Raw genomic sequence first — 24,910 nt, forward strand, 5'->3', positions numbered from 1 at the left:
GGGGGGGGGGGGGGGGGGATGCTGGTTCCTATGGCAATGGGAAATTTAGGGATCAAGGGCTTGCTTACCTGCAGAGCCTTTGGAAGCGAAATATTGTGTCGGTGGTGCTATCCTGGGTGTGGGTGAGGGATGCAGTGAGCAGGGGAACTTAGGGTGGATGCTGGTGGGGAGCCCTGAGGAGGAGGAGCGCCACAGGGGAAGTGTGGGGAGCTGTGGGATTCCTCCATGGGCAACGTTGGTGGCATTAAGGTGACATCCCTGCCCTGAAGCATGGGGCTGGCTCAGCCCCAGAGCTGCAGAGCACCATGCTGTGCTGTACCATCGTATGCTGATGGCTGGGCAGAGCCGGGGTGATGCTCGCCTTGCCCATGCCTCTGTGGCTCCTGGCCCCACTCGCAGCCTGGCAGGGAGGGCAGTGAAGCCATTGAGCTGCTGTACGTGCTGCTGGCTCCGTCCACGAGCAATGGAGCTGCCCCTGCTCCCCTGGTGAGGGATCTCCAGCAGAGCAGCGTAACTCATGCAGCTTTGTTTGTCTAACAGGGGCATACAGCATTTTTAATCCCGGCTAAGCACCGAGTCATTGCCTTGAAGGATTGCAGAACCTCTCAAAAGCAACAGAAAATATTTCATCTTTATGCCTGCATTGGAAAAAATATCTCTCCCGGCTCATAACTAATATGTCTTGGGAGCTTGTGCTCCTTCAGCTGTAAGGGGTGATGCCCATTGACCTCGTCCATGGCTGTCTCAGGATGAGGAGAAGGCTGGTGGAGGTCCAGGCATCTTTGTGCTTTGGGGTTTCAACATGGGGAGATGTTTGTGTTGCAGATGTGGTGGGTCTGGGGTCAGTGCCCACAGGCAGCTCAACAGGCAGGAAAGGTCATCTTCTAGAGGTTCTAAGACATCTCTGAGGGGGCAAGTAGTTCTGTTAGAAACATCTGGACAGGTTTTGTTTCATTTTGTGTGGGTTTTTTTAATATGTAATTTATTGAAAGGAGGGGAGTGGTGGGGAGCCGTGGCCAGGGGCATCATCAGTGCAGCTGAACCTGCCCAGGTTGGATGACATGGAGCTGTCCACCTGTGGCAAGCCTGGACCTCATCAGCCCTCGTTCAGTCCGCCCATATCTGAAGATGTTTTCCCTCTTCCTGCCCAGCCGCGATGTTCCTGGACCCAAGTGACACGCTGGGAAAATGGAGGCTTTGGCTTTTCCAGCTTTGCTTGCGCGGGCGTCGCCACGGCAACGGCCGCCCCCCCTCCCCTCCCGCCGGCGAACGCCTCGTCCGACGCGCGCCGTTTGATGGCATTAACGTGGTTATTAGCGAAGTGCCGCCAAGACGCCGCCGTTTGCGATGTGCACCCACCGTGTGACGTGTGCTGGGTGCTGGGGGTGGGGGGACAGCAAGGGAGGAGCAGGGGGTCCTGCCCCAGCACTGATGACAGCAGGGGAGGAGCAGGGGGTCCTGCCCCAGCACTGATGATGCTGCTCCTCGTTACCGATAATGAGACTGGACCAACCTCAGGTCTTGGTACTGCTCCCCGCAGGGAGAGCTGTTGGTGTTGGCACTCCTCTGCCCATTGCTCTCAACCTTGAAACAACTCCCTGTTCGTGATTTTTTTCCCCCCAAAGTCAAGCCTAGGAGGCCACTGGAGATGTCCAGGGAGCGCAGACCCCAGTGGCCAGGACAATGATTTTTTCCCCCCACAAAGTCAAGCCCAGGAGGCCACTGGAGATGTCCAGGGAGCGCAGACCCCAGTGGCCAGGACCTTGCCTATCCCCTTGGTTCAGTGATGCTGAATTTGGTCCGACTTGCTGGGGTTTGCTTTCCTCCAGTTCCACTCGACGGCAGCAGGTCCCCAGCAGTCCCTCTGTGCCTCGCTGCTTCCTCTGAGCCGATGACTAAGAAAAACACAACTGCGTGGCTGGATGAATAATTCAGCCCAGCCTGGTTGCTGGGGAGTTTGTAGCAAAGACCCTGTTTGGGGACCTCCTTGTCGGAGGGGGCTGGTCCCTGGATGAGCATCCCTCTTGCCGCAGGGATTCGGTGCCCTGGGTGGTTAAGGGTTGATCCGGTCCCTTTCCTGGGTGTGCAGGGAGCTCTTACCCCTGCTTGTGCAGCCAGATGGCTGGGCTTTAATTTGTTGGGGTTTTTTTTTCCCCAGTGTTAAGCACACTTTGCTCTCGGGAGCTTCAGGGAAGCAGTCGTTTTTCCAGGGTCATGACTGCAAGAAGGCAGCATCGTTTCCCTGGCGTGGCCGGGCAGTTCCCCTCCTGCCCCCCCATGTCTGCAAAGCCCCCGTGGGCTCCCCGCTTTCAGCATCACCCCGTTTTGCTGCACGCCTCGGCGGAAATGCTGGAGGATCGTTGCTACTCTCAGCATCAATTTTTAGAGCTCGGCGAGGGTTTTGGCAGCGGCGTTGGCCAGCCCACGCAGCCCCGAGCAGCGCCAGCCCTGGGGAAGGACTGGCAGCTCTGCCAGGCTGGTGAGGATGTGGCTTTCTGGGGGTGAGCCCTCCGTACCATGCCATGCCATGGCCATGGCTATGCACCTCCCTAGGCCACTAGCATGGCAGGACCTGGCTCCTCCAGGCTGGGCAAAGCAGCAGGGCAGGGCTGGGAAGAGACCCTGGTGCTGTGCCAGCCGTGCCACAGTGCCCATGGCAGCCCTCACCTCTTGTGTTTATTTTCTGCTGTAACCATACGCTCTTGGGTGCTTCACAGGGGCTGTGGGGTGTTGTGTGGTCAGAGTGTGGGTCAGCACGTGGAGGGAGAGGGGTTGGAGCTGTGAAGCATCTCCAGTGTCACACCACGGTGTGGGCTTCCTTGGGCTCCCGTGAGTCAGTGCTCTCTGAAGGAAAAGCGTTCCCAGGAGATCACGCATCACGGGTTTCGGATGAGTGGGCTTTTTCTTTTTCCTCTAAGTGCCAAGGCATACACGGCCTGAAGCCAACCCCGAGCAGCTTGAATGGCTCTGGGTCCTGAGCCCCATGGCCACGCTCTCCTGCTGCTGAGGGAGCCCGGTGGTGGGGATGGCTGGCTCCTTCCCTAGACTTGCCACAGTTTGCTGACACGGCTTGGGGAAACGTGACGGGACCGGAGCGGGGCTGGGAATTGCTTCCCAGAGGATTGTGCTGCACTGTGTTTGGGAGAAAGGCTGTCTGTGGAGTGTCCCTGTGGAGCATCCCTGCAGTGCATTCCCATGGGGCATCCTGCATCCCCACAGCCCATCCCTGCGCCGGGATGCGGCAATGGCAGAACTGGGGGAGCCAGAGCCATAAGAGGTGTTGACCCCACCTGTCTCTGCCTGAGACCAGAGGTTTGTGTTGTGAGGAGGGGCAATAAAAGGAGATGGTCCTCCCTTGCTGTGCCCGCTGTCGCGGCAGCAGGTAAGCGGTGCTGGGCTGAACGGCAGCGCACACTGGGGTGCTCGTTGCTGCTGCCTCTTCTGATGCTTTGCTGACCCAAGAGAGCTGCAGGGATGGAAACACCCGAAATGTGCCAGGATGACGGCGCTGGAGCACCATCTGCCCTGGGGGATGAGTGCTCCCAGGCCTGAGCATTGTGCCTGTCACGCTGCTGCAGTGGCTTTCCCAAGGGATTTGCTGGGAAGGGAGCAGCTCCTGCAGCATCGCCCTGCTCTGGGATGTGGGACGTGCACCAAAAACAAAGAGTGGTGCCAGCCGAGGCCCTGTGTGCTGTGGTGCTGGCAGACCTCTCAGGGCAGCAGCAAGAGCAATTAATTTAGTTAGTGTTGAGGAGCTGAACTTGGAGAGACGGGTCTCACCACGGTGGGGGTGTGCTCCGTGCCCCTTTGCATCGGGGTGAATCTCAGCTTGGCAAGGTGGCTCCCTGCAGGGCTGGGGCTGGGCGAGTGGGATTGCAGTTCAGCCCAAACTTTCTTAAATACATTAACGTGCTGCACTTATAAATGTGCATGAATTAACGTGAGAAGTGCTTGACAATGCCTAAAATAACTTTGTTCCCGAGCAAGCGTTAATGCACGACAGATGTGCTTTTCCCTCCTGAATAATACACACGTGAGGTCAAATTGCTCCCAAAAGCTGGGTGTGCTGGCAGCCCCGTGGGGCCTGGCACTGCCGAGAGCAGCGGGGAGCGGTGCAGCTTCAGGGGGTGACGGCTTCCCTGGGAGAAACATCCCCCCAGCTTGGTGCAGAGGTGGAAATCCTCTCCTGAGGACCCCGGCTGATCCAGCCTGAGTTCTTGGCTGCTGTTGGGCTTTCCAAGGGTGCAACAAAAAAAAAAATCAAGGCTGCACGTGGGTATTGGTTCAATTTTATTTGCTAGAAGGTTTGCAAGCGCCTGTGTCTTGCAGTAGCATCTGGTTGGGAGCACGGTCTGCTCTGCGTTCCCAGCCCCGAGCCACCTGGACCTCCTGGTGTCCACCAGCGGTCGGGTAGGACCACAGGGGTGTTGCCACCCGTGGCAAAGCGGAGCTGCTCTGGTTAGCAAGGAGGAGGTGAAACCACAGAAAATTATCACTTGGAGTTTGGAAAGCAAACGGGGGGTCAGGAGGGGTCCTGCCCTGAGGGGAGGGGGCCAGGGCTCATCGTGCTTCAGCCCCCACTGAAGCTTCTGCCACTGCAGAAATGGGCTGGGGCATCAGTGAGCACCAAAATCTGGTATCTGCCAGTCCCAGGGTCTTAATGGACTTGTACGGACTTCAGAAAATCTCATTAGAGTTGTTCAGTCACTCTCTTTTCCTTGAATCCTTTGAAGGATTCAGCTGGATTTCAGCTTCTCAGCAAGAGCACGGCTTTCGAGAGCTGTCAGCCTTAGCTGCAGGTGAAGGATGTGTGTGTTTGTGTGTGTATGTGATAAAAAGCTACAGATTCATTTGTCAGGTCTTCGGGGGATTTTTTTTTTTTTTTAGGGTGCTGTTTAATAATGCTGTTTGCAGTGCTGTCTGCAGAAGATGCTCTAGTACTGCCAGATGCTGCCAGGATGTGTGCTGCTGGATATTCAGACCAGACTTTTTTTTTAATTGGATTGCAAAGTCTTCTCCAAAACTTTGGGCCAGTTTCCATCCCTTTAGAGGCCAGCCCACCGATACACAGAAGCCCGGCTGCACCTCTGGCTGCAGTTGCAGGTACAGCTAATTGCACACATCATCCTGTGCAGGAGAGTTTTGGGGGCTGAAGCCCCAGAGCCTTTCTCAGCAGCATCTTCCTCCAGGTAAAGTGACCCCACTGCCTCCAGGAAAGCTGTGTTCTATGGCCAGGATTGAACCAGATGAGGCTGCCCAGCGGTTTTTGTAGCTCAGAAACCAAATTATAACATTCTTCAGACTGGGATAGGGCAAATGGAAAAGGTTTGGCCCAAAGATAACACCAGGAAAATTTAATCTTTCCTCATTTGCCTGCCATGCCTGAGGGCTGCTTGGGTGTGCAGGGGGGAGCTGCGGGATAGGGCAAATAGAAAAGGTTTGGCCCAAAGATAACAACCAGAGGGCTGCTTGGGTGTGCAGGGGGGAGCTGGAGGAGGGATGGGCTTGCAGCCCCCCAGGGCCAGGGGTCCCCTTGCTGGGTGTTTCCTGGTGGCTTTCTCTTCCATGAACCCCACCACTCCCTGGCTGCTGTGGGCCCAAAAACTCCTCCTGAAGCTGGGATGGGGTTTGTGCTGGAAATGAGGTGGCTGCTGCAGGACTTCAATGGGGTTCCTGGGGTCCTGTGCCTGGACACAACTGGGCTGAGTCAAAGTAAGTTTCCCTTATGTCTGGTGTGGGTCCCCCGCAGGGATTGTCCTATTTGTCATCCTGGAGGATGGAGTGCACGGGGCCAAGACACGCAGCCTGGGGCTGGCTGTGGTCACTGGGGCTTTTACAAGGGTGAAGCAATGGGTGCAAAGCTGGAATGCCCCATGAGCAGCGAGGCTCCCTGTCTTGTCCCACAGCTCCTGCTGCTCCAACACCCCACGGGATGCTGTGATGGGAGCGCTGGGTACAGCGGCACTTCTGACACAGGGACTGCCTTCTTTGACATAAAAACTGATGCAAGGCTTTTTTTTTTCACCCCAGGAGTAGAGTAAACAATTCCCTGTATAACGGTAATTGATGACCCATTTTTCATTCTCGTGGCATTGACAGCTGCTGTGTTTGCTGTAAATGAGAAATGATATCGCAATAAGTGCTCTGTAGAGATTCCTGTTCTGCTTTGCAGCGCGGTATGTCCTTGATGAAGAAAATGAAGATAAATATGTTGGGCGCCGCGTTACTTATTCTTGGTATTGGCACAGATCTGCGTGAGCCATCTCTGCCCCCTTTGTTTCCAAGACTGCCTGGTTTAGAAGTAAGCATGGATATTTTTGAAAATATCGCTTCTATTATAAAGTAGGAAAAAAAAAAAAAGAGACCGAAAGGGTGAGTAATGCAACCCAGGGTGGTGGGGGAGCTGCCACAGACCATCCCCGGGTGGAAAAGAGGGATGTGGCCATGGGCTCCATACACTCCCAGGACCCGATCGTGTGCTGGGAGCTGCAGGGATGCGCTGCAGCCTTCCTGCTGGCTTTGGCTTTTTGGTGGCTCTGATCTCTGAGGCAGCTGTAGCGGATCCTATCCTGTGGATTTTTGAGGGTGGAAAACCCAGTTTCTCTCTCTGTCTGCAGGGCTGGGTGCAGGCTCGCTCCGACACGGTGGGGACATCTGAAAGCCTCGCACAGCCATGTCCCCCCCACCTGTGGGGATGAACCTGAGCAGCCCCCAGTGGGCTTAAAAGCATCGATAGTCTGAGTTTTGTCTGCCTACTGCTCATCCCCTTCCATCCCCTTGATCGTTGCTGGGGCACTTGCTAGTTAGATGGAGCTGCTGGGCTGGGGAGGGAAAGCATCACGGTCCCAGTACTGCTCCAGCAGCGCTGGGAGCCCGGTGGCTGCGGGACACGGCTCCCGCGGGCGATGCTGAGAAGCAGAGCATGACTTTATTTTAAAATATATGATCCTAAGCAGATCCTCTTATCCCTAATCTGTCCCTAAGACAGGATTCTCTACTTCTTGCCAGCAAAACCTTTTATGTGCGGACTGATGTGAATAGAAGATGATAAGTCACTAATTCTTCAGTGTGTCTGTTCTAACAAGAGCCTTGACTCTTATCTCCTGCAGGGCTGGCAGCCAGGGAGATGTTAATTGTGCTTTAATGTAGCGTACATGGCTCTTGACAAAGATTGGTGCTGCAGACATCCCTGGGGCGTTCGCTGGGTGCGGGGAAGGGGCTGCGCTGCCCGTGGAGAGGAGGGGCTCTGCAGGGCATGCAGAAGGTCTGTGCCCACCTGGAGACCATGGTTTGGGGTGATTTATGTGGGGCAGGGCTTGCAGCTTCTCCCATCTCTCCTGCAGCGTGCAGGGCAGGCAGGTTGTGTCCTGGCCAGGACCTGGTGTTCAGAGGGAGATGGGACATGTCAGGGTGACCCTTTGGAGGCGGCACTGCGAGGCGATGTGGGGCAGATCTTGCAGCTTCTCCCATCTCTCCTGCAGCGTGCAGGGCAGGCAGGTTGTGTCCTGGCCAGGACCTGGTGTTCAGGGTGAGATGGGACACGTGAGGGTGACCCTTTGGAGGCGGCAGTGCGAGGCGAGGGGATGGGGGGCAGGTTCCAGCAGCAGAGTGGATCAGCAACGCCGTCTGCTGCAAGGTGCCGTGTTAATCTGCTTTTCGCGGGGTCTGCTGTTGAACTGAGCAGCGAGTGTTGACACGTTATCATTTCTGAAAGGATCTTGGCACCAGAGACCGGCGGCTGGCTCCGGAGTCTCTGTTGCAGGCAGGAGTGTGCAAGTCCTGGGGAACAAAAAAAAAAAACCCAACCAAGGCAGAAGTTTCTATTTTTAGCTGCAGAGTGCAAATGCACAGCGCTGCCGAGGAAATTAATCACCTGCCCTGGAAGATGAATGGTTGGGGTTCCTCTCTGAGCAGAAGATTTATGGGACGAGGCAAGGGAACTGTGGTGGGGTGTGCTGGCTGCCCGGGTCTCCCCAGGTCTCCCCCGGGACGTGTTGCCAGTGGTGGTACAGCAGGGCTGTGACTGTGTGGGAGGATCATTGAAGATGTTTCCCAGTGGCCAGGCAGTCCTCTGGCAGGACTCGGCAGAGCTGGAGAGGGACCGTGTCCGGCCACGGCACAGCCCCGGTACCCACTGTCCCTGCCCAGCTCTCCCAGTCGCTCCAGCACAGCATCGGGCTGTTCCCTTCCCTTTCTCGTAGGGAATGTGCTTTTGAAATGATTTTTTTTAATAAGCTGAGTGTGATGGGCTGCCTGTGTTCAGTGTCGAGGCGCTGCGTGGCTGGGCATGGCTGGGAGGAATGCCCACGCTGCCCCGTGCACCGGTGATGGGCAGAGCGTCCCCACAATAACGTGCGTTGAAAGCTGATGTGGAGTCGAGATCAGAGCTCAGCGCTGCTCTTACTGCTCTGGTGTCTGCTCCCGGTGGCTGAAACTTGGATATTTGTTCCTGGTTACCGTTTATCTCGCTGGACAGATCTGGATTTGGGAAGCGCAGATCCTTGTGCAATATCAGCCTCTTACTCTCTTCCCTTTTGTTACCCCCAGCAGAAATAATGGGAGGTTTTAAAAGCAGCTGCTGCCAGGGCAGTTTCTCCAAGAAAAAAGCTTTTTCCTCGGGGGTCGAGTCCATCTCACCAGCCTCAGGCACAGCCACGCCGAGGCTCCTGCCCCCTGGTCCCCATGGCATCATGCCGGGATGCTGGGCACAGCCACTTGACCCCATTTGGGGGCACGGCAGAGTTGAAACCTGCCCTGGGATGGCACCGAGCTGCTGTCGTGCTCCCTGTGCCGTGCCAGGGTTGTGCACGGGCTGTAAATAATGAAGAGCTGGAGAGTCGGAAAAGCTCCAGCTCCTCACCCAGAGCCTGCTTGGATGGTCCATATCCTGAGCCAGACCCTGTTGCCATGTCTCAGCCCCCTCTGTTTGGGCACCTTGTGTTGGCCAGTTTGGGGTTTGGTGGGTTTTATTCTCAAAGGAAAATGACATTTTCTCATTTTCAGTCTCAAAAATCACCCAATTTGGCTGCCTTAATTTTGAGGGGCCAAGTCTGTAGAGAACTACCTGTACTGAGGGAGCAAAGAGGGGGCTGCTCTTCCAGCCCTGACCTTGGCAAAAGGCTGGGCTGTCCCTGAGCCAGGCTGCTGTGGCTGGAGAAGATGCTGAGCTGCCAGGACCAGCTTGCTGGCAGCGGCACGCGCGTTGTGTGGGGAAACTTCAGGGTTTTAATGAGCAAATTTAATGCAGTGTCCTGCTGTTTTGGGCAGATTTCCATATCGATCCTTAATCTATTTTTGCAGTCGTTTCTGGAGGTAGTGTTTATCTGTCTGTCTGCTACAGCCCCATCACAACCGCATCCCAGCTCCTCTCAGCATGGGAGCGTTTGTGTTCCTGGAGGTGGGGGCTCCCTGGGCTTTGCCGAGTGGGAATTTGAATCCGGGTCCCGTCTTGGCACGGGGCTGGAGACCCCTGGCATCCCTTCAGCCAGCTCGCCCATGCCATGCTGCTGTTTTTCTCCTGGCTTCCTAAAAATAAAGGATGGTCCAATCTATCGCCCGCTCCCCGTCTGCTCCCGAGTGGCCATGGGGACCTGGCAACCCGGCCGGCGCGTGATGCTGCAGCCCTAATGAAGTTGGCTGGGTGGCTGTGCTGTCAGCCCTGCAGCCCACAGCAGAGCCGTTACTGCCGCTAATTAACTCGGCCAGTGCCCCGGCCGCCTTTGGTGGGGTTTGATGTATATTCACTAATGCAATTTTTCCCCATTGTTGCAGGAACCCACCCCTGGTTGGCCGCAGGGGCTGCCTCTAAAGTGCATTAATGACATTTAGGGTTTGTTTTTTTTGCTTTTTCATTGTAAAAGTGGAGAAGGGGGATGGCCAAGGACAAGCCCACCGCAGCAGAGGTGACATCCCCACCAGTTTGGGAAAGAGTGGGTCTGTGAGCCAGGCACACCGGGGTCCCTCAACCAGTCCCCAAATGCTGCCTCTCCCCTTTCCCTGCTTTGGGGCATTGCATGCTACAGCCATGCCCTGGACATGCCATGCCTCAGAGTGTCCCCCCCACACAGGGCGATGCTCCAGAGGGTGGGTGGGTGTTGGTGGGTGCTCCTGGACAGCATTGCTTGATCCAGCACCCATCAGAGATGCTGGGGAGCCAGGGTGAGGGTTCCCCTTGGTGAAGCCTGAGCGGTGCGAGCGAGCAGCTTTCCGTTTGTCAGATTAATTGTGAACCAAGTTAATCCATGTATCCAATTTAATTTTTAAGGCTTTAATTAATGAGCCAATGCGTGGAAAAGCTGGGGAGCAGACGGGTTGTCGTGGAATTGCTGACCCTGGGTTACACTGCAGCCGTTGCTGGCACGGACTTGGGTGCCTCCGATGGGGCCAGGACGTGCCAGTCACTCCTGGTGGGGTTCACCAGCACCAGGATGTGCCAGTCACTCCCAGTGGGGTTCACCAGCACCGTGGGCACCCCGTGGACCCAGGGAATGGCATTACCCAAACCGCAGCCACTGAGGAGCGGCACAAGGGCAGCGTGAGGGCACCTTGGTTTGGGTGGGAGCATCGTCCTTCGTGGTGTGCACGTTTTGGGGAGCAGCACAGTTTCACCCTGTCATGGGCATCTTCTCCTACCTCCTCTCTGCCTCTGAATGGCCACTCTTGTGCTGCTGTTGCTGGGGTGGGATCGTGCCGGGGCTGCAGCCGGCGGGGCCGTTGGTGTGTTGATAATGCTTCTCTTAATTGAGGACCATCTGCACTTGGTAATTTAATTTTTCCCCGCATCTGCAAGCTTCCAACTTTATTTATCTGTTGTCCTGAGGATTATTTAACTTACGAGCATCATGTTCCTCCAACAAAGGCACTCCAGGCATTCCACTGCTGCCCCTGCTAGAGAATATTTTAATAACATTGTCAAAGCCCCAGGAAAAAGGACACATAAAAACTGAAATTGCGAAGGGCGGCAACACAACCGAGTTGAGTTGCGGGGACAGCTTTCCTGCCTGATTTTGCATAGCGGGTGGCCTGCTGTGAGTATTACCTCTATTATATTAAACCCTGCAAGATTAAGAACAAGCCCCGAACAACACAACCCCTCTCATTGTGATCAGCCCTGGCAGCGCTGGCAGCGCATTTCATGTTTCAGTGCATTGACACACGTCGGCTTTTGTCTTTGGATGCTTATTAGTCATTAAACCCCCCCAGCTGTGCCTTTGAAGGGCTGTGAGTGTGGAATTGAACTGCAGCTCCTTAAAAAAAAAGAATAATTGGCAGCTGGAAACTGTTGGCTGTGGTGGTGGGGGGAAGGATCGGGTGTGTGGTTCACGTGGCACCGAGAGCTGTTGTGTTGCTGGTGGCAGCTGCTGGCTTTTCCCACCCCACTCCTCCCACCTTCTGCAAATCCTGTGCTCAGGGGCAGGCAGGGATGCAGGCAGGGATGCAGGCAGGGATGCAGGCAGGGATGCAGGCAGAAGCCACTGCTCCGGATGGCTCCAGCTGCATCTCCTGCCTACAGGAGCATCTCTGCAACTGCTCGCCCTGAAACACAGCTCTGTTCCACACTGAAACCCTGGGGAATCCATTTTTTCCCCCAATCCAGTAGCACCTGGGTCCACACACAAGCGTTAATTAGGCTTAAGCATCCCCCCCACAAAAAATGTAGGTCAGTCATAATTAGTGTGAATCCTGCTGCTGCCAGCTTTGCGTTTAATTAAGCTCCTGAAGTGGAGGTCGATGCATGAGGTGCAGCACTGAAGCCTCAGCTTTTTCGGCTGCTCACCAGATGCTTTGTGGTCGCTTCAACTCAACTGGTTCACGCTCAGGGTCAGGGCCATGTTCTCCTTTCCTCTGGCTTGTGGTGACCGGTCACCCTTGGAGCATGGCCATGCTGGGGACATGGCCACATCCCTGAACACAACTGCCCCTCGGTCCATGCTCTGCGCTGGAGGTGCTGGTGCAGCCAGCAGGGAAGGGCACTTGTTTGGTGCAGTTTTTATGTGAAGCTCTTAGTGTCATTGTCCCTTGTCATCATCCGTCACACCGAGCGTCCTCATCCCCTGCGAGGGCGGCTGGTGCTCGTGCCAAGATCCGGAGCAGCCGGCCGCTCCGGAGCCAAGGGGGAAAAGCAGAGTGTTTTTCTTCCTCTGCAGCTCCTGGCACGGTCCCTGACATGGTCCCTAGCAGGTGGCATTGGCAGCTGGTTGTCACCGACTGGGGACAGCATTTGGATGAGCATCGCACTGGTGTAGATCCCAGGGCTCCCAGCCCCTGCACTTTGCTGGATGTGCTGATGCCTTTGGTGTGGCACCAGGACCTGTGGGTAGGACCTGGGGTTTTGGAGGGCAAGTTGAGCTTAGAAATTGGATCTTCTGCAGAGAGTAAACCTGCCTCGTCTCACCCACAAAATGGGTGCCCGGCAGCACGGTTCTCCATCCACTGGGATGGTGGTGAAGGTGCAGCTCCTCCAGTTGGATTTTCTCAGTGCTGCTCACCACGGTGTGTTTCCACCCCGGGGATGGTTCTCCTGGCGTGGCCACACTTGCCCAGGACATGGTGTGGGGGCCGAGAAACACCTCATGGGGACCCCTGGTTTTAAGCACTTCAAGCCTTCAGCAGCCCCATCTTTGCATCCCAAGGAAAGCCTCAGCTCCACGCGCAGGGCACGGCAGCTGGTCCCGAGCCCCTGGCCACCTCCCCGAGCCCTTTTTGGCTCCTGCACCCGCAGCCTGGCTGCCTATTTTTACCTCTCCGGGGCTGTGAATCACTCCGCTCCCTCGTCTCGATTGCTGCCTTTGAAGGTATTTATAAACCACGATCGTCTACCCTGCGCCTGCTTTAGCAGACTGTGTAAATTTAGTGCTCTGGCTCCCTCCTGCCCTCTCCTCCTCACCCATATCCTTGCTGTTCAGCGAGCGTAGATGTGCAGGAGCCGAGATGCTCCCCCTGCCCTAATTAAAAACGTCAAAACAGCAACGAAGAGCCTTGCTGGCACCATCCTGGAGGGTGATGCCAGGTGCTGGCATCCCAAAGTGCCCGGTACTTGGTGCTGCGTGGCATGGGATGCGCAGGGATGGTTCTTGGCATCCGTGTGCCACCGTTTGCCTGGGAGGGGGTTTGCTTGGGATTTAAATTGGTCATCGCTGGAGAGTGAATGGCTGCCCTGTCCCCCTGGGTGCACCGTTTTCATCACATCCTACTGATTACCGTGCTAATTTCTGTGGATCGAGCAGGCAAATTAATCTCTTCTCTGCTCCTTCCCCTGGGACTGTTGGATCGTTAGGGTTGGGTTTGATTAAAGCTTGGAGAAGCCTTGTGCAGCTCGCCGGGGCTGGTGGTTGCTCTTGGATGTGGTCAGGATCCATCCCCTGCCCTTGCTGGCTGGCAGAGCTGCCCGGAGGGGCATCGATGGGCTCCCCCCACCTTTCCCACACTGCTCCTGGCAGTCACCAAAAGTATCCTGTTGGCTTTGGGGAAAATCCCGCAGGGCAGCGTGGAGGGGCACTGCTCCCTCTTCTCTTCCTCCTTCCCACCTCTCCTGCTAAAAACAAGCAAAACAGGGGGGGAAAAAAAACCTCACTGGGATTAAAATGGGTACAAACAGCAGGAAGAGGAGTTATTTTTAAGTTGCTAACTGAATATGGAGTAGTTGGCTGGGGTTTTTGAAGGCCATTAAGATGGGATGCTGGTGCTCATTAATTTGTTGCCAGAGGTCTTCTAGCCCAAGCTGCTCACTGCACTAAATCAGCCTTGCAGATGCGAGGACTTAAGTATCCAAATAGATGTAGCTTGCAGCAGATGCAGGGAATGATCTTCTGGCTGGGCTGTGGTGCAAACGGCTCCACCAGGCGCTGGGACCAAAGTGTGCAAGTTTAAAAAGTGGGGAGAGGAGATCAGCCAGAGGGATGGGGGGGTGTGGGGAGCCTCCTCGGTGTCCCACAGCTGCGCTCACCCCTCACCGCCCTTTCTTTTCTCTTTCAGAATAAGGTGCTGACGGTGGATGGGGTGAAGGTGAAGCTGCAGGTATGTCCTTGTGTCCTGTCACTCCCCCCCAAGCTGTTTGGTGCTGGGCAAAGCCCCTTGGCAGAGGAGCACACCAGAAGTGGGTCCTTCATCTCCATCCTTTGATATCACATCTCCAGCCCTGGCACAGCCTGATGAGCCCTTTGGGCTGCTCTGTCCCCTCGTTGGGAGCCTGCTCGAGGCTGGGGGCTGTTCTGGCCGTGGTGGCCCCCATCCCAGCCCACCTGCCTCCTTGCTGCTCGGTGACTGCAGCCAGAGCTGGTGAGACCAGAGCAGCACCTGCAGAGTTTGCTGGGTGTTTCCAGTTGGCTCCTGCTTTGGGAGAGCTGGAGGATGGTGAGAGGGATGGAGATGCTCCAAAGGGATCCACATCCCCTGGCTCAGCCAACAGGAGATGAAGGAGGTTTTGTATCCCCCCTGCCCCCAGCCCCCCGAGACCCGACTGTTTCTCTGACCCCTTTGCCAGGAGCTCCATAACGACATTAGCGCTGATCTTCCCCTGACAGCAGCGTGGCACTCTGCAAATGTATTGCTGCATTAAAAAACTGATAAATTAAATTAGCAGGTCCCCACGCATCCATCTGCTGGATGGATTTTCCAATTAAGGGACATGTCGGGAGCCCTTTGCCACGCACCATCGTCTCCACGCACTGAGGAGCGGGGAGGTGCTGCTTCAATATTTATTGCACTTGTCATTTATTATTTTTTTTTCCGATTACTGCCCCTAGAAGCAAAAGGCTGAAGAAGGTTCCCGGGGTTGTGCTGTGCTCTTTGGTTTGGTGGTGGGTTTGGTGCCGGGTGGGTCTCTCAGCCCACGCGGTGGCAGGTCATGGCTAACACCTCTGCTCCCATCTGCCTTCCAGATCTGGGACACGGCCGGGCAGGAGCGCTTCCGCAGCGTCACCCACGCCTACTACCGGGATGCCCACGGTAAGCACGGCCACCTCTGCCTCCCGGGGGGAGCCCCCTCCCTCCGGCTTTTCGGGTCCCCGAGCCGTGACTCCAGGCCAGGTGAGTCGGGAATCACTGGAGCCATTTCCATGTAGGAAGCAGCCACCAAGGATGGAGGAGCTTCTGCGTGTCGAGGTGCAAACCCCAGGAGTCTAAGGCATTGCCTGTGGTGGATTTAAGCATATTGCTTTATATTTTACAGCAGGGACCTCCATGGTGCTTTAAAGCTGCCTCCGGGAAGGGTGCAGAGCAAGCTCTGAGCCGTGGGCTCTGCTCGGCGATGCTCCTGCCTGGCACCATGGCAGCGTCCCTAATGCACCATCCTTCTCTCCACAGCCTTGCTCCTGCTCTACGATGTCACCAACAAAGCGTCCTTCGACAACATCCAGGTACGGCAGCACCCCCGGGCCCCTCCTGCCCGTCCCTCGTGTGCGATGGGCCAGGGAGGGGGTACGTGCTGCAGGAGGTGTGTGTTGGAGGTGTGTGTCATCGTTTCCAGAAGGGCAGTGGTTAATGCCGAGTGCCTGCCTGACGGCCAGTCTGCCCAGGAGGACATCAGAGGACAGGCAGAGAAGGTTTTCACTTTCATAGCAAATAAAAGGGGTGATGGATTCACGTCACCAGCGAATTAATGCTGTGTGTAATTACAGCACGGGCTGGAGAACTTGCTCTGGTAGCTGAGCACAGGCAGCTTCACTGAGCGAGATGCTCCTTCGTCCTCCTCTGCACCTCCAGCTCCTGATGGGTCAGCCTTGGGTACCACATTGCCCCCACCCTCCTTAGTGCCAGACCAGGGCAGGGCAGAGGGTCTCATCCTCCTGCACACCCCTCACCCCAAAGACCTGCCCTTCCTGATGGCTTTTGCAGGGGTCCCTTGTGCTGCCTGAGTCTGCCCCTGCCCCCCCAGCTGATCCTGAGCCCCTTTGTGGGTGCTTCGGGGGTGCTGGGGAGCAGTGTCGGAGCAGAGGGCTCCCTTAAATCTGGCAGAGGGAGGAAGAGCAGTGGGCACGTTGCTGTGTGGTTGGGGGGGTACAGGAGGACCTGGCCTCAGCCCCCCCTTCCCCTCGCCCACTGGACCCGTGTGGCTGCTGGGGGCCACCTACAGCAGCACCAGCAGAGCCTGCTCTGAACCCAGGAGCAATTAGCCCTGAATGAATAGGATGTAATTGCTTGTGTCCCAGACACGGAGTACACTGTGTGTGTCTGCGGCGAGCAGGCTGTGCGCCCACAAAAACACCCTGTTCTCTAGCACGGGAGGTGCCGTGCTAGCATTAACACCCTCCGGGGTGGGGAGCAGGGGGGGGCATCGTGGCCACACCAGCTCCTGGGGGGTCCTGCAACACCCTGATTCCCCTGATCCCAGATGCCTGAAGCTGTCCCTGCTCCCGAGCATCCTTTGGCAGCCCCATGCCTGCCATCTCCCCTGTGCCCGCAGTCCCACGGTGGGGGACAGGGCATGTCCTGCCACCCTGCTCCCATGTCACCGGCACCAGGAATGCCTCCTGCAGGCTGGGACTGGCCAGGGGTGGCATTTTACAGGCTGAGGAGCTGGATGGCTTGAGGAGAGGTGCTTGCTGCCAGGTGTAATGGAGAGTGAGGGCTGGTTGTTAACCAGGCTGTGGGTCTGTGCTGAGGTTGTGATCCTTCACCGAGATGGAAAATCACTTGGAGGTTTCATGCTGCTGGGTAACACAGTCCCTTTTGCAGCCTCAGCTCTCCCAGCCCTGTGGGGACACAGGAGGGACAGCTGCAGGAGGGATGGCCACGGGGCACGCGTGGCACCAGCAGGGAGGAATGAGGACCCAGGGAGAGTGTGAAGCACTGGAAAGAGGGACAGAGGGGTAGTGGTGCCAGAAGTGAGCTGAGGGGGTTGTCAGGAGTGGCTGAGTGTCCCTTGGACTAACCCCTCTGTGGAGCTGAGTGCCCTGAGCCCAGCGGGGGTGTGATGAGGTCCTGGGGCTGTGTCTGGATGTGTTGGGCTCCTAAGGTATGGTCAGTGACAGGCTCTAATCCCAAATCATCCCTCGCTTCCCGTTGGCTGGGTGCTGATGCGGGATGCTGCTGGGTGAGGAGCAGTGATGGAGCAAGGACACAGCGAGCCCAGCGTCGGGGCTCAGAGCTGGGGCACGGGATGCAGCAGCACTGCCCACTCCGGGGCCAGCAAGCGGCTGCTCGCACTGCAGGGTCAGGGATTACAGGGAATTAGGGCAGGTTTGATTAGATTAGGCTGGATTAAAAGGCAAGGAAGCCACCCCAGGGCTGCTGGGATGAGTGTGCTTAGCACGGGAGCAGCAGGGGCAGGAGATGGGAATGTCCCAGAGCAAACCCTCAGCCTTACCCTCCAAAAGGAGATTTAGTTTTAATGTCCCAACCGAGGGGGAATTTGGGTTAAACTCTTGCAAGTGCCTGTGGCCAGACAGAGCGGGCAGCAGGGTTGACAGGCTGCTGTTATCCTTGAAAATTGGGACCTGGGCAGCAGCCCAAGTGTGGTGCCAGGCTTGCTCAGCAAAGTGGGTCCCTCAGGGCTTGGTGACACCCCAGGGTGTCCATTTGTCCACAGGGCTCTCTGGGAAAGTGAGCCGAGTCTCAGCTGCTGGCTGGCTTCTCCTGCCAAACCATGGGGAAGGAGGCAGTTCCTCTCCCCAGGGCGCTGCTGGATACCAGGGCATTTGTGGGACCGGCTGCTTCCTGCCTGCAGCTCCTGCCCTGCACAGTTGAGTTTCTGAGCTGGGCTTTTGATTTTGTACCTAACCCTCAGCCACCTCCTCCTTGTGTCCACGTAACACCCCCTGGCATTGCTTGGGGACAGCTCTGTTTCCCATAGGGGGTGCCTGGTACCCAGGAGTGGGGCAGCCCCCCGTCCTTCCTCCTTCTCCTCCTCCTCCTGGAGCTGTTGCTGACCCTTCTCTCTGGCTGTGTCCCTCCAGGCTTGGCTGACAGAGATTCATGAATACGCACAGCAAGACGTGGTGCTCATGTTACTGGGAAACAAGGTGAGCCTGGCTCCACGACTTCACCAGAGCCTCCTCTTCCTCTGCCAATGGTCCCACAATGGAGCCATGGGAGCCTGGGAGGGCTAAGGGGACATGGGGGCCTGCTGCTGACATTCCAAATCATCCCAAATTGCTCTTTGCTGTTTCTTTTGGCAGGTGGATTCAGCCCAGGACAGAGTGGTGAAAAGGGAAGATGGAGAAAAATTAGCCAAGGTACGTGACGTGTCCATCGGCTGCAGCGGACTTGGTTGTTCCATTCTCTAACGGGGGATGTGCAAGTACAACAACTTGTAATTGATGATGTACACCAGTGAAATGGTTAACTGGAGACCAGTCTGGCCAAAAATACATCTGGGCGCACTTTGCTTTTCTTCCCTTGTCTTGCTATCCTCTTCCTTCTCATCTACTCTTCTTCCTTTAAGCTTCCACTAATGTTTTTCATTTCTTTGTCCTCAAAAACTATTCCTGAAGTTGCATAAGAAACACCTGAGCTGTGAAATGCTCAGCTTTTCCTGCCCACCTTGGCAAGGACCCCTCTCCCAGGAGGGGTATGAGCTCCTGCGGCAGGCACCGATGTCAGCCAGGACTGCTGGGGCTCCATCCCAGGAGCCCCCAGGGACACCTTGGGGGACATTTCTGATGCCACTGTGTCTTGTCCCACAGGAGTACGGCGTGCCCTTTATGGAAACCAGCGCAAAAAGTGGCCTCAATGTTGAATTAGCGTTCACAGCCATTGCAAAGTAAGTGACCAGTGCGGTGGCCGTGCCGGGCACCTCTCTTGCAGAGGGGACAGCCGTCTTTGAGAGAAAGGCTGGCACCATCACCCACCTTTTCATTCCCTTGGCTCCCACCCTCTGGCTCTTGTGCTGGCAGGTACTTCCCATCTCACATGAGCTGTGAAGTGTCTCATCAGGGGGAGGTTTAGCAAACCACCTAGACCACATCGCGTTCAACCACGCTGGGCTTAAAAGAGCAGGCAGCCTGGGCAGAAAAGTAATGTTTTTCCCCTTCCCGCAGGGAACTGAAGCACAGGTCCATGAAGCTGCCCAACGAGCCCAAATTCAAGCTCCACGACTACGTGAAGAAGGAAGTGAGAGGCTCGGGCTGCTGCAGGTCCTAATGTGCTCGGTGCATTTGTACAGAGACTCATGCCCAAGTGTTTGTGCGCCGCGCTCTCTCTCTCTCTCTTCTCGTGGACAATGTGTGCATGTCTGTCTGTCGTGTCTGTATCTGCCGAAAAGGTGAGCCGGGACGTGGGGAAGCAGCAGGAGGAGGAATCTCCCTCGGCTGGGGCGGATGCTGGCCGTGCTACAGCAAAGTGCCAGGCGCTGCTCCCCGAGCCCCCCATCGCCTCCATCCGCACTGCGAGCCCTCCGGCTGCCCTCGCCGGTCACTCCTGCTGGTGACCACCCATCCCCATGCAGGTGGGAGGTGGGCATTCAGGATGGGACCGGGGTGGGCTGGGCTCTTGCTGTGGTCCCCTCCAGGACCTGGCTGTCTCTACCCGGTCAGCAGCAGCCAGGAGCCATATGAAGCTTCTTTAATTAGCAAGAATTATGGCTGAGGGGAACAACCGCCTTCTCCCCACCCAGACATCTGGGTAGGGAAAAAGTCCTGATTTCCCTTTTCTTTCCCCAAGAACCTGGAATCGAGCTGTTCAGAGCCCCAGCCTGGGCCACACAGGAAAGACTTGTCCTCAAGGCAACCATTTTTGTAGTTGCTTACTGACGTCTGTCCATCTTTCCTGGGGTGCAATGCACCTCCGCGATGAAGGCTCCTCCTCTTCCCCACAGACGACACGAGCTTAGCTGTCTGTTCGAGTGAGCTCCTGCTGACCCATCTGTTGTACAGAGATTCCTGAATGTTTATCTGTTTGGTAAAGGCTTTGGTTCTCTTACTACTGCCGTTTCTAGTACTTTAATTGAGAAGAAATCTGGTGTATTGCAGCTTATCCTAAATACCTTCATGTAAGTGCGATAGCGTTTTTAGACTGCAACAATGCTTTGATATCTTCAAAGTTCTCTTGGGACAGCTCTTTCTGTTGACTGAAGGAAGCTGGGGGGGATGCTGTAGGCTTTGATTTCACCGGTTTCAGACTCTCCTGCCAGCTCTCTTCAAGGGACTCCTCACCCCTTTGGTCTGTGTCAGTCATCTGGCTTTTTTTTTTTTTTTTTAAAAAAAAAAAAAAAAGCTGAACTTCTAAGTACGGATTTGAATTTGGATGAAGTGTTTGGCCTTTGGCAATTTTCTTTGAAAATGCCACATGCACAACCAGGTGCCCAGTGCGCTGAACCTCCCCACGCTGCCCTAAATGGACCACTTTTAAATTAAAATAACCCATCCTTCACCCCGCAGCCAAGCACCAGCTCTCTCAGCAGTCGGTTCAGATGCCTCTGCCCCTCGTTTTGCTCCAGCACCGCATTCCTGACGTGCAGAAAAGACCCTCTGCAGCTGCTGCGTGTGATTCAGGCAGGGACTCCTCAGAGCTGCACTCCTCAGTCAGCTACAGTAAAATGAGCTGCTGAAGTGAGTCCAGCCCAGTAACAGTATGAAAAAAAGATCCTAAAATAAGCCTACTGAGAACAGAGCATTTTTTTTTTCCTAAATAGCATTTTAGGGAGAAACAAGTCTTTCAACTGTCTGATTTAAATTTTATTTAAATTATTTGTTGCAAAAAAAAAAGAAGTTCTTGCAGGCAGAGCTCCACTGCCAGCACCACAGGAGCAGGCAGGAGAGTTGTGCTGATGGCTGCAGGGGGGGAATGGCAGTCCAGGGACACCCCTGTGTCCCATGTCCAGCAGCGAGTGCTCCCCACAGATCCAAGGGGCCAGGGCTGCTCCAGCAGAGACTTTCTCTGCTGTAACTAACTGGAGTTCTCTTCACCCTCTCTCAAATTCCTGCTATGAGCGGTCTCTTGAGGTTTGTGGGTGAGTAGCAACCAGGGGGAGGCTCCACAAGCTGCTCAGGCGCTCCAGAAGCGCACGGGAATGGGTGAAAACTCCCTGTTTCTGCTGCTTTGGTGAGCTTTGCCGTGCTCCCGTGGCTGCTGCTTGACCAGTGTCTCCTACACGAGGGTGCTCCTCTCCCATTTCTCATCCCGGGCTGCGTGGCACACGTCTGACTGGGGTTTTTCTCTCATCCTGAGCTTGCCGAGCACCAGCGTTTCGGTATCGCAGCTCCGCAGGGAAGGAGCAGCATCCGCAGCTCCCACACCTCATCCGTGCCCAGGTCTGCCTCTGGCACTGCCCTTTTTCAGCCCGACCTTGGCAGTGGAGCCTGTCCCGAGGTGACAGTTCCCTGCGTGGACACACCACCCCACGGGCCTCCCAGAAAGCAAAACCAAGCAGCGTTATTCCCAACGCTCCCATCAGGTCACTGCTTTCCCTCTTTCCCCGAAGGGCAGGAGAGCCTCGTGCCTTGTCCTGAAGAAAAAGCTCACAACTCTCAGCTTGGTCCTTCAGAGTGGGACCACAACCAATTAAAAAGCTAATTTAAATAAGAAAGGTGCAAATGCTTCCCTTTGGAGTACTTTAAATATGCCTGTTGGGAGCTAATTACTACAGTAGAGAGATCCCAACTGCATTTGGGGGTATTAGACCTAAACTTTAAGGCAGACTCAGCTCCCGTCTCTCCCAGTCACAAGTTCCCTCTCTACAACTGGTCACCAGTGCCTGTGCACTGACCTTGCCCCAAAGCTCTTCCTCAGACTGTTATCTGGAATCTTCTCACATGGGCCTTTACTGCCACCAAGCGATGAGGAATTAATGGTTCAGTGCATTCTAGCAAGACAGAGGACTCGGCATCACGTGCAACTTCTCATTTTCGCTGGCTCTTGTTTACAGCTTTTGTTTCATTCCTGTTAATAAATTTTTTTAATAATCTTTGTGACTACCATGGTATTTTGATTGTCTCAGGTACACACCTGTGCCATTTAATCATTCGAATAGTTCGGCTCATTTTTGAACCCACCTAAACCCTCCCAGTACCAGCACAAGCTCAGCTGCTCCAGTGCACCCAGCAGGAATTGAAGGGAGCTGGGCTCAGCTGAGCTGCAGCACATCTTTTAAGATGCTCTGGTTCCCCTGAAGTGAATAGTAGCACCAGAAATAGTCTGCTGGGTGCCCAAACACCAAGTTTTAAACGTCATTTGTAGATTTATGAAAAACAGAAGCCAAACAAGTTCTTTTGAAAACTTTATTAGATCTGTAAGCTACAGAATTAGCCAAGTAGAGAAGCCAGAGAGGAGATAAAGCAGCAAACAACTGAAGAATGACAAGGCTGAACTTGATTTGAGGCTGGGGAGAAGAACATCACCTGAGGAACTTGTAATATTCCAAAAAGCTAGTTAGCATCACAGACTCCAAGATTTAAATTAGCCATCTACACAATCTAGCACTGGAGTTCATACTGTGAATCCTTTCAGTTACCCACACCACGGCATCCACCACCTGCCACGAGGTTTACCTTTAGCTACTCCATGTGGCAGAGTAAAAGTCGATTACTTTTTGTTTTATGTACTTCAGCTAATTCTGCAGCTGCTGCTTTGTGCTTTAAAAACTGATTGACTCTCAAGTTTTACACCGTAAGAAACAGCAGCTTCCCTGTGCGATACAGCAACCCCAGAGGAGTGCACTTTTAGCCGTAGTCTGAGCTTTGCTTCACAGTTTGTAGTCTACACTATCCCTTGAACAGCAGCTGTGCTACGGCATTTAGTAGTTACTCCAGCCCCAGTTTCACCCGCCTGAGACCCACTCCTGCCTTCCCTGCGGCTGCAGATCCCTGAAGAAGCTTATACAGGCCCATGGTATGCTAGAAACAAGCGATACCGTTTTTCTACCTTCCCGACGCCCCGAGGCCAGCAGCCTCCCAGCAGGCAGGGCTGGCGGGCAGCACTCGCGGTTTGGGCATGGAGAGTACCGGTGCCCGGGCCGAACCCCTAGGAAGGCGGTTGATGAACCTCCCACGTCGCCGTTCATCGCCCCCGCCTCACCGCCCCTCAGGCCGCCACCATCCGGTTCTCACCGGCGCGATCCCGTTCCCGCCGGGCCCTGAGGAGAGAAGCAGCGCGGTGAGAACTAGGCCGCACCGCCCCCGCCCGGTCCCGCCGAGGCTCCTTCGGGCCTCAGCTGTGAATCGTCAGCAGGGGCCGCGGCCGCCCGCCGCCCTCAGACGAGGTGTCAGAAAAAGAGATTATAGATCATCCCCGGCCCGCCCCCATTAACGGCCCCACCACTATCCTTTCTCGCTTACCTCTTGGCTGGAAAGACCGGGCACGTGCCCCCGCTGCATACTTTATAACTGCCCCCGCGTCGCTATTGGTCAGGCTGCCCGCCCATCCGGCCAATCGCGAACCGTTGGCGTGATCGCCCTCCCGCCTCTCCCAGCGCTCATTGGTCGCCGCCCTGCCTCGCTCCAATGGCGCGGCGCTGCGCAGCGTGGCCCGAGGCGGTGGTCTGCCGCCGCCTGATTGGCCCCTGCAGGAGGCCGAGCCAAGCCAGTAGCAAGAGTGGTTGTAGCAGAGAGTGATTGGGAAGGCACCAATCAGCGCTGCTCCGCGAGGGCCGCTGGGAGTTGTAGTCCAAACTTCCCGGAGGCGCGGCGAGGAGTGGGCGGAAGGCGTCGCGCTGGACTACAAGTCCCGAGGAGCGCGGGGAGGGGGGCTTCCGGCCCGGGGGACAGCTGAGCCGCTAGAGGAGCGGGGAGCAGGCCTGGGGTAGCGATGTGCCGGGGCCGGGCACCGGCGCTCCGGCCGCCGCCGCTGCTGCTGCTGTTGCTGCCAGGTACGAGCGGGGCTGCGCCGGGCCGGGCTGAGGGTAGGCGGCTGAGCCTGGGGCTGAGAGAGCGCGCCGTGAGGGGAAGGGCTGGGCCGGGCGGTGGGGAGGGTGAGGGGCGCTGGGCCGCGGGCTCCCCGCGGAGAGGCCCGGGCAGGCGGCCCCGCGCCGGGAAGGCGCCTGTGGCAGCTCCTCCGGGCGCTGCGGGACGGCTCGGGGCAGCGCCGGGGGATGTCTCCCTCTGCCGGGTCTTCTGCCGTTCCCTTCCCTTCCCTTGGGCCGTTTGCGCGTTGGTTTATAAACAATGTAGGTGTTAGCGTGGATTTTCGGGTGCACGGGGCAGCTTGTGTCTCCCCCCTGGTGTTGTTGTGTCCCCGGTGAATCCTGTCTGCGTCTCGCTTTCTTCCCCCCGGCTGCCTTCCCTCGGCTGCTTGGCGTAACCTCGTCGCAGGGTGTGCTGAGTTCTGTCTTTTTCTGCTCCATTCCTTGTCCGACTCGGGGCACGTGTTGCTGGTGGTTCTCTCTTGATTTCCCAGTAACCTCATTTCCTTATGGTTTGGTTTTATGGCTTATGCAATACAGGCTATTTGGTGGTAGATCTCCGTAACTGCCCCAAGACGGTCGTGCACCTCGGAGCAGGCAGTGAAATTGCGCTATCTTCTTCTTGTTTCAAACATGCTCTTTAGTTTCTGCCTTACCCTGCTGCCCGCTCGAGGCTGCTGTTCCTCTGACAGACTTGCTGTCAAACGCTTTTTCTCCAGTTTGGTCTGTGACTGTGACCCGATGGTCCTGGTGTGTTGCATGGAAGCCAGAAGTGAGGACCTTCTTTTGGTTCAGCTTGCTTTTGAGCCCTGTTGGTGTCAAAGACGCTGGCTCAGACAGGCTCTGCTGGGGGCTAAAGAGCATGGAAGAAAGCTGGTACATAAGTTAGCTGGGTTTGGTATGTACATAATGAGCCAGGTCCGGGCTACTGTACCCCCTCCAGGGGGGTAGGTGTGTTGTGAAGATCTCTGGCCTTGCAGTTATTTTTTCAACTTCGACATTGTTGCCAAACACCTTGTTTAATTTTGCCTCCCTGTGCATTTTCACCCCGGTCATATATTCTTTTCAGTCTGCTCCAAGCAGTTAGTGTTCCTGTTAAGTAGCTGCTGAATTTTGGCTTCGGGCGTTTGTATGGAA

General features: G+C 55.9%; 2 protein-coding genes and 1 long non-coding RNA gene across 3 annotated transcripts in view; 2 read left to right on the forward strand and 1 right to left on the reverse strand.

Annotated features, from left to right (window-relative positions):
* RAB26 (RAB26, member RAS oncogene family) overlaps window positions 1-21,841 on the forward strand; it is a 31,021-nt gene extending 9,180 nt beyond the window's left edge. The window contains exons 2-8 of the mRNA XM_014936677.1: window positions 13,975-14,016; window positions 14,880-14,946; window positions 15,304-15,356; window positions 17,895-17,960; window positions 18,117-18,173; window positions 18,624-18,700; window positions 18,978-21,841. Of these exons, the coding sequence (XP_014792163.1) occupies window positions 13,975-14,016; window positions 14,880-14,946; window positions 15,304-15,356; window positions 17,895-17,960; window positions 18,117-18,173; window positions 18,624-18,700; window positions 18,978-19,080 (465 nt within the window). The 3' untranslated portion in view covers window positions 19,081-21,841. The remainder of the gene's footprint in view (window positions 1-13,974; window positions 14,017-14,879; window positions 14,947-15,303; window positions 15,357-17,894; window positions 17,961-18,116; window positions 18,174-18,623; window positions 18,701-18,977) is intronic.
* Window positions 21,842-22,140: 299 nt separating this feature from the next.
* Window positions 22,141-23,331, reverse strand: LOC106884728. The gene is made up of 2 exons (XR_001411276.1): window positions 23,211-23,331; window positions 22,141-23,008 (listed from the first exon to the last, which is right to left on the reverse strand). It is a non-coding gene; the product is annotated as an uncharacterized LOC106884728 (long non-coding RNA).
* A 277-nt stretch (window positions 23,332-23,608) lies between these two features.
* The window catches only part of TRAF7 (TNF receptor associated factor 7), a 44,194-nt gene continuing 42,892 nt past the window's right edge, over window positions 23,609-24,910 (forward strand). Inside the window, exon 1 of the mRNA XM_014936409.1 lies at window positions 23,609-23,740. The gene's annotated coding sequence lies outside the window, so the exon portion shown is untranslated. The remainder of the gene's footprint in view (window positions 23,741-24,910) is intronic.

The sequence above is a fragment of the Calidris pugnax genome, unplaced genomic scaffold (genome assembly GCF_001431845.1).
Source record: "Calidris pugnax isolate Ruff unplaced genomic scaffold, ASM143184v1 scaffold17, whole genome shotgun sequence".
In the NCBI taxonomy this organism is placed as follows: Eukaryota; Metazoa; Chordata; class Aves; order Charadriiformes; family Scolopacidae; genus Calidris; species Calidris pugnax.